We start from the raw sequence: 14,605 nt of genomic DNA, 5'->3' as shown, positions 1-14,605 counted from the left end.
TAAAGAGTTATCAGAAGTGCCAGCCTATCTCACCGTTTCCAATATTTATTACTTGGAAATTCGATAGATCGATGTCCTGAGCTGGGGGCTTTGGTCCGAACTAAAGCAAACAAGTCCGAACTGGATATGCCGTTGATCTTCAAGCAGCCCGTTAGATTGGTTGCGTCTGCCTCCCCAACTACCGATAGTTTCAAGCAAAAAGAAAAACAGGGTTGACAGGAAACCGGGAAAGTTGCGCTTTGTTGGTGACGAGTCAAGCTGTCAAACGGTGAGATTGCGGCATGATCGTCCTTTAGTGGGTTTAGCTGGTCAATTGTCAGCTGAATATGGGAGCTAGAGAGCTCGCGATGTGACCCAGGGTCCCAGAAGGATTCGTGGTGGAATATCATAATCGACAACTCATGCTTGATTCAGGTAACCACGCGGTCAGTTGAGAAAACACAAGTCCCTCACACCTGTTCAACCCCCTTGAGAAGCGCAAGAAGGATAAGGCCATGAGAGATCATTAGGGATCAAGGGAGAGCTCACCGATTCGTTTCCATTTCCTAGTCAGGACGAAAGCAGTTGCAGCAATTTGTTTTAGCGAATTTAATATTGCGGTTCCGCATAGAGATCTAGATATAAACCAAGGAGACCTGATAGACAAGGAAATCCCCAGTTCGCAGAGGATAATATTACGGTCAATATAGTCAATATAGAGGCATGCAGGCGCCAATATGGTTGACCATATACCGACTATTATTCAGGGGATATGAAGATGGCGAGGCGAACGAGACGTCGTAGAGCAGATAGACCAGGGCATCGTGGTAGGCACCGGTATAGCTACCATGGCAAAGGCTAACTCCGAACCGCTTAGCCTCCCTACGATGTAACGCAGGGTATGGGCTTCTCCAACTGAGAAGATCCGCGTCCAGGATTTTATGTACTCTGAGGGGATTGCTGCAACCACGAGAGTATGGCGGGCGTGTGGTAAAGGGCGGGAAAAGGCGCCTAAAACCCCCAATAAGTGTTCATCCATCGAACCAGACAAGATAGACGTTGCCTTTTCCCCTGTCGCCATTGTTTCTGTCCATGAACTGTACGTTCTGAGATTCTCGTATTTAGCTACCCATGTCGGAGTGACGTTTTGTGATATGCTGCTGAGATCCGGGGGTCCCTAGAAAGCTAGCTTTCTGTCATATATCACATTTCGGCGGAGACAAGGAGTGTGAGTGAGTCTGTAAGAAGAACAACAATGGCCAGGTGCAACAACTGTGGACTCGTGGAACGGCACGCAATTGTTTTTATCGAGTCATGCCGTTGAAAGACTATGAGGGTAATCCATTCTGCCAAGTTTGAAGCCCAGTCAATTGTCAAGACTCGGGCCATAGGCCGAGTTGAACTGAGCGAGGCTGGGCTGGGGTTGGGTCTGGGGCTGCAAATCCGCAACCCTGCTTATATCAATATTGTGTGGGGATTCGAAATAACACTTGAGAACAAGGCCTGTTCAGGCGACAATGTGCAAAAAGCAGGTCGAGCCTTGGCGCAAGATTCTCGATCAATTGATCGTCGTGCAAATTGGTCAATCAATACCCCATTTCTGATGAGAGTCGTGCCACCCAAAGCCCCCTCATCTTGACATGCCTCACTGCAAGGGACTCAGCGGCTATGCTGAGGAACTTGTTGAAAACTTGCTTTTCCTTGTGCCGCTGCATTACTTCTTTGTAACAGCAGCGTCTGTTTTCTTTCCGTCATGGGCCACACCTGTGCCAACCCATCGGTGCCGGTTGGTCATGAGGGACTTGCTGCGAATTGATTCACTACATGATATAAATTGTTCTTTAGGGTAGTTCAACAAGGAATTCAATGACGTGACTGAATATTCCCTCCTGGTACAGTACCCGCCAACCTGCCAGGAAAAGGCATCCTGAACCTGAATCATTCTCTGTATCTGTACATGTCTGTCAGCCTTAACCCAACCACAGTATCGAACGGCAGAAGCAATCTTCAACTGAGTTTACCATTCACACTACTGTGATGCCGTTGGCAAACTCAATTGTTTCCGTTCGTCCTTGTTCCCAAACATGTGATTATGAAGTCGAGGACCTCAAGGCACTTGGCAGATCGACAACGGAACACTGGACGTTCCGGTCTGAGGAGCTGCGAACCACTGAAACCACCCTAGATCTCGAACAAGTATACACATCGCCAAAGAAACGAAGCTTTAGTGGGGATATCAACATTATGAACTTGAAGAAATGGTGTGAGTTCATGACTCGCCACACCTAGCACAAGTTTCGCTTGCAAGGGTAGAGGGCGTGAGCTCTACCTACACTACAGTAGATGTTCTCAGGTTCTGCTCTGCTCGATGTTTTCCGCTCCCCACAAGTGTCAGGGGCAAATGTCTGTGAGCTCGACTCGGCCGATTGCTCATCTCATCGGGATCAAATGATCAGCAGTAACCCAGCTGCCATGTAACGCCAAACCAGAGATCCATTTAGGATGACAGGGAACAGACAGTGCGTTGCCGCGCTAAGAGCGAGGTTGCCGCAGGTTAGAAATTTTGTAAGCCTTCACTCCGCTTCGTATTGCTTCAGGCATATGATGGATGTTAACGCAACCCCTGTTTCCTGTCCCCTTCAATGTGATACCCTGTGTCACTACAGGGCAAGTGCTCTCCATCTGCAGGCATTATATGGCTAAAATGTCGATAAGAGTGTTGACGAGCACTCATTATCTTGCTCGGAAGTTGATCAGCACAGGAGGTTGATGATTTACCGCCGTCGGCGCGGTATTTGAACTGGTCCCACGCCTGCGCCATGCAGATAAATGCCGGCGGCATCACATAAATTTCATCCAAAGGTCTTGATACATCCACCGGTCCTCATTTTTCGTTGTCATCTCCTAAAGAGGGTCGCTCCATCGGCAGCGAGTCGGGTGGTGACAGTTATCCTACGGTCCGCTCCGTGCCTCGGTTTGTTCCAGTGTCGAACACGCTGCAATACTGCTGCCGGTCATCTCAAGGGACATATTCTTGCGTTATGCCAGACCCAAGTTGGTGCGAACGCTCCAGGTCCGCCGCTTAGCGTAATATCAAACGCTTGAATGACTCGGGCTGTCTGGAACTTGTGATGGGCCAACATACTGATAGATCCACGATAACGTCAGTCCGGTCCTGCATGGAAACGATATGGATACCGTGTCCCGATGTTGCCGATTGGACCCTTCTTTTCTCGGTCCTGAGAGCCACGTGTGGTGTTTCAACGGTAGGGCTTAAAAGAGATCATCGTGCAATGCACTGCCGAGACTGCCTTTAGTACACTCGCGTCAATTGTCGAACGGCAGTTGTAGGTAGTTGTTGCGTAGTATTTGCTCCGGTTACACATGACCATCAATGATCGATATACATCCGACGAAATTTGTCCCGTCATTTCGCATACTGTACAGCACCCGAGGCTAGTAGAGCATGGTAGCGAAGATTTGCACAATCAACAGTAATCCGGGGTGCTTGTCGAAACTTTACAATTGATACGACCTTAATTCCATACTGTTATTCGTTCAGTCATGAGGCTGTAACGTCGCAGTCACACAACGGTTACAAACCGGCAGTCAAACATAAGATTTCCGACATGGTTGAAGTTGACACCCTTGTCAGTCTTGGGAGTTTTGTGCCCCTGGTGCAAAACCAGGTCCCAACCTTGTTGGGCAGCTCCCAAAAAGGACCTAGTTTGCGAGCTGAAGTTACACTCGTGACTTCATTCGAGTTGGGGATATGATCTTCAGGTTGGAGATCACCCGAGCCAGGACCCTGTAGCAAGAGCCGAAACACAGAGTAAGCCCCCACCTGTCAGTTCGGCTAGGATTACTAGTGGTTCAGCTGGATCCCTGCTATTGCACTCGACGTCCCGCCAAGCTGGACACGATTCAGACTCTAGATAAGCCTGTCCATCGCTGATAACTATTTTTCTTCTTCAATGCGACTCTATAAAATAGCCAGGATCGCTTCGTCAGCCTGGGACGTCGGAAGTAAATAGCAGCGAGATTGCACTTCAGCGTGTAGCATCCCTGTATATGATTTTTCGTGGGGTTCCAGGCAAAAGACTGAATGAGTGGTTGGCCCTCGACGTTAACCAAGCAAGACTCCATGGGTCGTAAAAAGGCGCCAATCAAGGTCCAGTATTGTAACTTGGGTTGAGAAATTGAGTACCGCAGAAGTTCCATGTCTAAACTTTTCCAATATCAAGACTCGTCTGAAGGCATTATCTAGCCACTATGCCCCTGGTCACGTTTAATCAATCAATCTTCCATAGCTCTTAAGGATGAATTTGTTGAGACCACGCTAGCACAATACTTTTTGTTTTGGCGAAACAAAGACACAAGGTCTTGGGAGTTGAAATCTTCAGTCTCGAGGGCCAAATGTTGTGATGCTGGTGGTCCACTAGCAGACTTCATAGCTTGGGGCACCCGAGTCATGTCGGTACCAATTCCATGGTCGTTCCGCATCCAAGTAGCGGATAAACATCAAGATCGAGATCGTTGCTGATGAAACATCTTTGACGGTGCTTGATTAGTGTCGGTCAGGGCCCGCTGCCTAGGGACAGTTGGCCTCAGCTGACAGCTTAAAGGTACGGATTCCGGAACCAGCAGGTAGTGCACGATACCATCGTCTTGGTCTCGGAGATGAAAGACAATCTTGGAACTATTGGCCCGTGCCTTATTGGCCGTGTTTGTTCCTTGCCGTCTCGACCGGTGAACCATTGAGTATTGCCAAGACAGTTTGAGAATGGGTGCGGGACAAAAAACAGGAAGGGAAACAAACAATGAAGATCCAATACGAGCGGTTTCGAGTAGTCAATTTCAACTAATGGGCCGCCAAGAGAGCGAGCCGTTTAGGCAGCCAAATTATCAAGCCATGCGAGCTCATGATAATTCCAGTGCCCCTGGCCTTGTTTGACAATGGTAGGCCAGCTATTTGCTGTACATTGTTCTCTTGTCCCTTTCCAACACTCACTCGAAAATAGAAACATCCAGGTCAATGCAAAGGGAGCTCAGGCTTATTGACGATCTGACCGGCTCCTCTGAACGGTTCCTTCCGATTGGCGTGGACAGGCATGTGGCACGTGGCAGCCAGCCAATGCTAAATCCGCCGTTGTTTCGAACTGGTCTCAAATCAGTTCATGGCCCAGAGCCTCGAGTTTGCAGGGCTGAGATTGACGTAGACTAGACGCACCTCAACGCTCTTCTCAGCCAGAAAGGCGCTTCAGGTCTGAGCCTGCATGTGATTTCTGTGGGCTTGGTGACATGTAACGATAACGCACGGTACTTGTGGTTAAAAAAAGATCAACGTAAAACAAACACTGCACTTTGAGTCTGTGCATGCTGGTCGCACGGTATTCGGCTGCTCGGCTATCAGATCAATGCTTCTGTGGCCCTCTCAGAGCCAAGAGGGCCCTGAAAGTGATGACGGTATCGTTTGTTTCTGTTAGTGATGACTTGTATGAAGATGAATCTGTTTGTCCCGTCTGTAAGGTAATGAGACTTGAAAGAGCACCTCCTGAACTCGTGACATGGCCGCCTCAGGCTCAAACGTCACTTTCCGGCAATAGGCACCTTAGACCGGATCGATAGTTCCTGCCAATGGATGGATGTTCATGCTTCATTCGATCGCACCTGGCCTAAAAGTCATTCATTATATTGGCACAGGTCATTCAACCTCAGATACGCCACAGCCACAGGTACAGCTAGGTAGTATGTACTCAATCACCGGGGAGATACTTATTTTCTTCCGGTGTTGAGGCTTGTTCAGATGGCATCGTTGGCATCATGCTTCATGCACTAGTGTCAGCATCTCACAGACTACATTCAAAGCGTCATGCACCTGTAGATATGTTCAACGTCTGTCAAAGCGCATCGAGGATCTCGCGCTTATCGGCACAATAGAGGTGATCACAGACGTGCTTGAGTGCTGTGCGTTAGTTTAGTTATGAAGTTGAGTGTTTCAGATGCTTATGATGATGATGAAAGTCATCCGACATTAACAAGCCACAGAACGATCCGGCCAGAACAGGACTCAGAACAGGATAAACTCGTAAGCGAACAGAGTCAACGGACCTATCAGAAATTCTTAACGACATGCGACGGCTAAAACAAAAACATATGCTCATTTCTCGAATCAGCCGTACCGGAACGCCCACAATAGGCCGCCCTCAGTTAGCTCACAATAATAATACAGCCGTATTATAGCTGAGCCGCAGCCCTCAGGAGGAAATGACAGCGGACACAACTGAGGATGGATCGCGCCACTGAATACTCGAACCAAGAACATGCTCTCAACTCGACACCACTGAAAATGTGTCGTTGCGAACCGACAATCTCCAGCCTGTAAGATCCTTGGCGAATGTCATATTCAATCATCAAAAGTAGCGTGGCGGATATGCATTGACAATTCCCGCAGAGTGTGTCTGCACCAATCTTCCCAGAGCTCGGGACATCACATCACGAGCGCCTCTCTGGTGCTGCAGGATCAAGAGCACAGGTGCAGGTGGCCGTGGGAAGCGGTGAGATGGAGTCCCCGTAAGCAACTGCAGCTATCGAAGGCATCGCTACTGTTACATCGCAAGGTGAGCCATTCAGGGTCATGCCTCGCAAATCTGGCAGGGTGATGCCGGTCGAGTGATCTTCGCGGGCATCTTACGGAAGGCTAGGGCTCCCCTCACTGAATTTGTTTCAATGCACGTTTTGCACAAGCTGCTTTCGGAAACAAACTCGGCCGAGGAACGAGAGTTGCAAAGCGGAGCAGGAGCAGGGTCCCCGGGTACGACACCGCGAGCCTCACGGTCCAGTCCAGATGATCAGCGTATTGCGTCTTCTGGGTTGACCCTGGAAAGGTCGGAGAATGAATTTGTGTTGGTCCTGAAGAACTCTCGGTCCGCAAACCAAGCCGACTGGTGATGAGCCAAGCATGTGGGGTCTATGAATGTAACCGTAGCCAGCCTCTTCCCCCAATTCTAAACTCTAATCCAGGGTTGAAGGGCGTCTATCACTTCCTATCTCATGGTGTAGAGGTACATAGCCTCGAAAACACGTTGCTAGCTTGGGTCTGGCACTTATTCATGACTTGCGGACTATAGTAAGTCCTGTTATTATCTGCCATTGCTGGGGGAAATAGACATAGGAAGAAACAAACATAGCTTGCGAGATCGCAAGCATACCCTGGATATGGATGTTTTCACGGAGGAACCGAAGAAATCACTGCCACCTTTGACTATTCTCGTTTCTCATGCCTGGCTTTTTTAAGAAATGACACAATGCCCTCTGTTTCAGACTCATGCTTCTGCTACCCCGGGGCATAGTTAACGCCTACTTTAGTTATTGGAGTGGCGCCCAGGAGAGCAGTCGTCACTTTCCCATCAACCGTTTATGCTTCTGGCCCCCAAGGAACACACCATACCCCAAAGACTCGATGATCAATTGAACAGGGAATGCTCAATAGTCTGGCCTATGCTGTCGAGTTTCGCTACAATACAGCTTTGTATACTCGTCAGAGCTGTCATCACCTAGATCGCTGACTTGGCGTCAGGGGAGGTGAGAGGGCTGTGCATGCATCGCCAGCTGATCAGCACTCAAAAGCTAGCAGCCATATTCAATGCAAACACTCCGGAGAGATGGTGTTGTGCTTTGAGAGGCTGTTGATCATTGGGTCTTGTCTAAGGAGAACAGGGTTGCATTGAAGTCTTCACCTCAACAGCCAGCTTCAGCCCTGAGGATGAAAATGAGACAGGTCAGCTGCCCAGACCCTGCTGCGTGTCAATTGAGATAGGCTGGGATGGGGTGACTTCTGTCAAATCTTAGTCCAAAGAGATCAACGCTTGGGATTAATCCCATTCTCCAGTTGTTGGCTGAGCGATGTGGAGGAAGCGTCGGAAACGTTGGGGTCTCAGAGAGTAATTTGGCAAATCAGCATCAACGTAGCCCACTCTCAACTATCAACCACAAATACTTAATCTCATTGCACCACCAGGCCCTGCGGACAAACCTTCAACAATTTTAACATTTCAAGGGGCGAGAGGATTAGAGACGAGATGACATGGCATGAGGAGATCGCGCTTCAGTACGGAGTAAATAGCAAGATGGTGTGTGAGTTGTGCATTGGTAGTAAAACTCAGGAAATAAACAGAGGCTGTAGGGTTTGATCCGCGTTGAGGAGGCGTTCAAGGGTGCGGTAACCGGCATGCAGGATGCTCTATTGGAACAGGGGATCGCCTTGATAGTGGGAGCTCAGTTGAGGCCCCTGCCGTTCCGTGGCTTTCAAGTTGGAGCCAGGAGCGTGGGCAAGGCCTGATTGATTTATGGACTTTGGCTTAGAGACAAGGATTAGACAAAGGTTGGGCAGGTCACTGCTTGTGTAGCGCTGCGTGTAAAGAGCCAAGTCAGGAACGGCGTGAGGGTTCGACAAGGGTTTCCACTGTGGGTGGTGGAGTAGAGAGATCTTGGTAGGTTTTATGGCCTGGCGTTTTGTCCATTTCAGGGTAGAAAATACGTATTTTGCACGTCATGGTTCCTCCTCAAAATCAATGCAATGGCTGTCCACCCTTGGAATGCTCCTGTCGATGGCTTGTTCTGTGGCTTTTTGCAGTTGGAAATTGCTTCACTTCGACTCCGTATCGTGAGCCTCTAAGCACTTGCAGAAAGGTTAATCTGAATCTCCGGATCTGAACGCCGTTACCTGTTCGGGCCTCTGCTCGGACGTCTTTAGGCCAGGAATGGACGTTGGTGAACGAAACGAGGTGTGACACGAGCGCCCAGGACCGGCACGAACCCTTAGGCCCATGCTGGTGAAGTGCTGGTGCTGGTGCTTGTGTTCGCATACGTACTGCCAAAATTACTGGATCCCCGCCGTTTGGTTCAACTCCCGTCTTGTCCAACGTCCCAAGTGCCGTGAGAGGCAAGTTTATTTAATCGCCGACGACACCTGTCAGAGGGATTCGTCGAGTCATGGTGCATGGGAATAGTAGCTGGATATAATAGATAGTGATGATCACCTGCTCACCGACGATCATCTCTTTTCTGATGTAATTGATTTTACCCTTGACTCGACTCGGGAGAGGAGTTACTGGCAACATGTCTTTGGCGGGGGAATGTCTGGTCAAGCAGAACCCCTGTTTTCTTCTTAGCATTGGCTGATCATTGTAACTGCCAGCATAGGAGCCCCTGTCCTCGTACCGACGGACATGGATATGCCAACTTTGGAGGTCTTTGGTTGCGATAAGGCATCAAGAGAGGCTTGAAGTTACATATGAGGACTTGGCGTGTGACGAACATAGACTGTTAGGCTCTGTACCGTCAAGTAGGTGGCTTGCTCGATTATCAAGTTCTGTCTCCAGTGGCAGAGGCCAGAACGAGAGGAGAACCAGAACCAGAACCAGAACCAGAACCAGAGAGTAACGTAGGACGCTAGACAAGCATTTCAAAGTTATGAAATCCAGCCAAGAACCCGTCTGTGATCGACCTTTACAGTGGACGGATCCACTAGCTGTTATCCACTGTTCATTTTCTACCCAATCTCCAATGCTCCGGTGAGCTGGTCAGGCTGGTCCATCCCGTCCGTCTTTGTCTTGTCTCTAAGAAAGAAAACCACCAGGACCACTATCGCACTCCGATCTAGCTTCATTGATCGTGGAAATACCCACTAAAGAGTAGGGAGGGAGGGGCCCTGCGGGCTGAGCCTGAGCCTGCCCGACCCCGGCCGCGGCGCTTTCCCAAGCCAAGCCAAGAGCCTGGGTCCCCCCGTCTCAGTCTCAGCAAGTTATGGACCTGGGCGGTATCCACTTTGGATCTCATCTCATACGCCCACGATGACCCTCTCTTTGTCTCTGTCTCTCGACCTCCTCTCTCTACAACACGCCCACACTCTTTGACTCCTCTGGCCAATGCCTCATCTCGGACCTCAAACGCAGCAGGAGGACGAGCCACTGTTACAGGTTAAGCACCCTTCGGCTCCAACCGGAGTCTGTGGTGCTGCTATACGGAGGCAACTCAAATTTTGGGTTCCCTCTTCTCGATCTGTAACCAGGTGTCTGGTCCTCCGTCTGTCCTAGGAGGCGGTCCGGTCCCCTCTTTCTCCGCCACAGATTCCAAGCAGCTGGCTCAATAACCGTCAACCTGGATATGCGTCGTCCGTTTTCACTAAATCCTGATCCCATTCCCGATGAACAATTCTACTAGCGTTGATTCATGCATACTGCACTGTATGTGTATGTAGCCAGTCAGTCAGTCGTTATTCAGCCTTCCAGCCAGTGACCGCTCCCACTTCCACCTCCGCAGAGCGACAGATAGCGGTGCCTTTAGAGGGATCTGCCATCCCTTGCCTTGACGCCCCAAACTCGACGCCATCAACTGGTTTAGACTCCTCGGCTTCTGTCCCCCCTGTCCCCGTCCCCATCCGCCGCCGTAGACTGGTTCAACGTCCTGGAACTTGCAGAGGAGAGGGTGCCTCTAAGGTAGTGCGTGCCAGAATTGTCCCTCCCCTCTAATGTGCTCTAACCTCGACTAGTTGGCCTGGTTAATAATGCTTTAGGAATAAAGACAAACCAAAAAACATCCAATGACTCCATGGAAAAGGTCCAAGAACATGGGGCAGAGGGACGAGATAGCCCCTACACAATTGTACCGAACGGCAAGTTGACAAAGCCAAGGTGAATTGCAGCGAAATACAGTAACAGGACCAGAGCGTTTAGTCACCCTCAAGCGCACTAAGACTGGATAGCGGCCGGCACTACACCACCTCGGATTATTATTCGAGTTGGTACATTCATAGAACATACCATGCAAAACCATTTTTATACGGTACAAGAAACGAGACTATGTCTTGAGGACGGTACAGATACAGAGGCGCTATTTGCACTTCTAAGCCCACATTAGAAACTACTGTACGCCGCCATCGACACAAACCAAGGTAGCCTAGAGAGGTATCGACGGATGCTACTGTACTCAATATTGAAAAAGGTATACCTCGTCTCAGTTCTGGTGTTAGTGCCAGCCCTTTTCTCCTGATCTTGCCTTGCCTTGCCTTGCCTTGCCTTGCCTTGCCTTGCCTGACCTTGCCTTGCTTTGCTTTACATACTTTGCTTTGCTCGTCATCCCTGACCCTGGATACGTACGTCTCTCTTCATCTCCCTCTTTTTATCAGCCTCCCTCTGTTTCCTTTCGTCACGCTCATCCACCATCCACCCTCCACCTGCCGTCCTCTCTCGATCCCTCATCTGTGCCCCCCAGTTCACTCGCTGCCGGATGGGACCCACTGAAGCCCGCTGTTGCAGTGCAGGGATCCCTTGACTTCCCTGATCTCCTGCGTGGTTCCTTGATAGCCCTGGCGTATGAATACCATGCTCGCTGCACGCCTACAACTGGAGTCAGATTTGCGACGGCCCATCCTTCGAGCTTGGGTTATTCAGTCTGGTATTTAGCATCTGCATGGCCCTGGATATTTTACACTACACTGCACTACATCACACTATCCTCCTCGTCTCCCAAGCACTCCTGATCTCCACTGCCCTTACCCAGCGGGACCGGACATAGGCCCATAACCCAGTGACGACCGTTGTTGATATCTGCCGCCGAACCCCCCAGTATTGTCTGGCTTGAATGGACTTGTATCGACTGTCTACCTGACTCGATTCATATCAACTAGACGTCAAATAGCTTGTTTTCACGACTCAACACTCTCAGGCGGACCTCCGAGTCCAGTCATATTATCGACTCTTGCTCGCTCCGAGACCAATCAATTATAAGCTTCAATATTCCCCTGGCTCGTGTACTTGGTCTCTGGTATTACCCCTCAAGAACCACCACCACCACCACCACCATAAAGCTCTCCCCCAGCCCCAGCCAAATCTCTTCCCGATCCACTAGGCAATACTTGGACCGCCTGCATTAACACGGCACGCCCTGTTAAGACTTAAGCACTCAGCTCCCACACAACTTGGCTTCTGGATTCTCTTCACCTGTCTTTTTATATCCCACCTTCAGCCACTCTACATCTTCACCTTTTATATACAGACAGTCGCACAGCTTCTTCACCTCTTCGACAGTGTAGACACTCTTCGATTGTCAGATCAGAACTTATACGTCACCTTATAATCGCTGATTTATTTACATTGGATCTAACCGCCGCCTCTTATACCCTAATCCAAGGCTTTTGGCAAACATCGACCTATCATTCCTTCAACAAGTCTAGGCAATATCTTTTGCATCGAATCTTCAACTCTTCCCCAGCGAGCGTCTGAAATTATTATGCTGTGACAAGTCAACATTCTTGCCAACAACTATTTCTGCCTTATCTCTGCATCCTACACAAGCATTGCCTTTAGAGGCACGTCCAAGTTTTACAAAATCATGGAACTTATGGAACTAGTCGAGAACGAGCCCACTGCTCGTCCCTTTCAGTGTGACTGGCAATCGTGCACAAAGGTTTGTTGCCAAAATCATCCGTGGCCGTAGGACTTGACTGACTCCTGTTGCAGAGCTTTAATCGAAAGTCCGATCTCCAGAGGCATTATCGTATACATACTAATGAAAGACCATACGCTTGCTCTATTCCTGGCTGTGGGAAGAGCTTCATCCAACGGAGTGCTCTGACTGTTCACATTCGGACACACACGGGAGAGAAGCCTCATCAATGCCAGCACATCGGTTGTGGGAAGCGTTTCTCGGATGTAAGTGTAGACTAAGCCGATGGTTTCGAATGGAATTAACAGACAACACAGTCATCAAGTTTGGCTCGTCACAGACGAATCCACACCGGAAAGCGTCCATATAAATGCGCTCACGATGGATGCTCCAAGAGGTAGGCCGCAACATAACCATCGAACCCATCACGTACTAACTCCACCTTAGCTTTTGCCGCAAAACAACCATGGTCAAGCACCAGCGGAGATCCCACCAGCAAGGAATGAACCCTAACGACATCGACGACTGCTCCTCGGATTCTGACGACGACGAGTCTCCCTCCACTCCTCAGCACTCCTCGATGACTTGGTCACCTCATGAGATGGTTTCCATAAACCAGGGTGCCCCTGGCGGGCCCTTACATCGTGCCTCCTCTTACGCTGATTTTGAATCACAAGTCCATGGCCACCACATGCCACAGCATTACGGCAACCGGCAGGGAATTCCGGCCAGTGTTCCTCATGAGTACCACGGCACTCCCGTTCCCGAACAACACGCACACGTTCAGCTCGTCCATCGAGCAGCAACTATGCCGAGACAGGCTTACTATGTCACCGAAGCAGGGAATCCAGGTGTTGCTACCATGACAAGCACTGTACCGCCTCATTACCAGCTATCGCACCAAGTGGAACGACCTCCCATGGAGCTTCCATATTCGGCCCCCGGAATTGCGACGTCGATTCAAAGCAGTCCAAGCACCTTTTCTGCTACATCAGTCCCCAGCCCTATGATTCCCGAGGGCTTCTACGCTCATCAACCTGGAAGCCAGCCAGCATACACAACAGCTGAATCTCAGCCAGCAATGATTCAATACCAGCAACCTATCCAGCACCATATAGCTCAGCCACAGCAGCCAGTGGTATCCCAAGCGCAGCATATTCCCCCAACGGCCGGACACTACGCTCCACCGTCAGCCCACCCACAGCAAGAGCAGTGGCCACACTATGACCCGCCGATCGAAGTTACAACTATCGGACAGTTACCTGCATATGGAACTGCAGTTTATGATATTTACGGGCCAAAGATTGAGTTTGAGGATCCTTCATTGCAACTACCCAGCAGCAGACTGGCGAGCATGTGACGAATGACAGCTTGAATCACGCTATGTTTTACGAACGCCATATTCAACACGTTTAGCAATTACCCCTTTCCATTTACGATAATCACTTGTAACATCACGATCATACCAAGGCTGGACCACACAACGATCTCTGTTTCATGAGCTTAATTATTATTCCTGAAGAGGATATACCCATCAGGACATTTTTGGAGGAAACGTACTGTTCTATTGCATCCACGAGCATATCTCTAGAACACATGAAAGATGTCATCCGCGATTCGAAAAGCATGTCATTTGGCGTTTCTGTCTTGCTTCTTGCTATTAGTGGAATTCTGAGAGCAATTTGCCTTTTTCAGCCAATGTTCCAGCTTAACATTCCTGATATTGGATGGTTGACATTACAGCACCCTTTGTTATTCATCCCTGATAGCTTGGATTATACTAATGGCACTATGTTTTCGAACTTTAGTCCACTCTTGTTGGCATTCACTTTCTTTTTTATTCAGCATTGAACAGCACCTATACCCTTTGAGAGAAATGTGTGGATATTGGATTAGACAGATAACTAGTAAGGAGGGGAGAGGGGGGGAGAAGACCGCTGGGGATAGCATTTGAGAAAGCTTAACAGGGTTTCATGAATATTCAAGAGGGCAAGAAGGTTTTTACTGGGACTTCTGGGGGGCGATAGGGGCAATGGGAGAAAATGAGAATACCCACGCATGACAGAAATGGAGAAAGTAAACGAAGCTCCTTACTCACATCTAATATACCCATATAGATATCCATCCATGAGATCTAAGAAACCTAGAAGCCGCCCTATACATGGTGAGAAAGAGATAA

The 14,605-nt window shown here is 49.4% G+C and overlaps 1 protein-coding gene across 1 annotated transcript; it reads left to right on the top strand.

The window, feature by feature from the left end:
* Window positions 1–12,892: 12,892 nt before the first annotated feature.
* On the top strand, window positions 12,893–13,786 carry FSUBG_1336 (zinc finger protein; the record flags this gene model as incomplete). Its single annotated transcript, XM_036678242.1, has 1 exon — window positions 12,893–13,786. One exon carries the CDS (start codon window positions 12,893–12,895, stop codon window positions 13,784–13,786), a length of 894 nt encoding a protein of 297 aa, XP_036543046.1.
* Window positions 13,787–14,605: the final 819 nt, after the last annotated feature.

Source organism: Fusarium subglutinans (genome assembly GCF_013396075.1).
Source record: "Fusarium subglutinans strain NRRL 66333 chromosome Unknown NRRL66333_c0000007, whole genome shotgun sequence".
Classification (NCBI taxonomy): Eukaryota; Fungi; Ascomycota; class Sordariomycetes; order Hypocreales; family Nectriaceae; genus Fusarium; species Fusarium subglutinans.
Note: the sequence above shows the minus strand (reverse complement) of the source record. Positions and strands in the feature narration are given on the sequence as shown.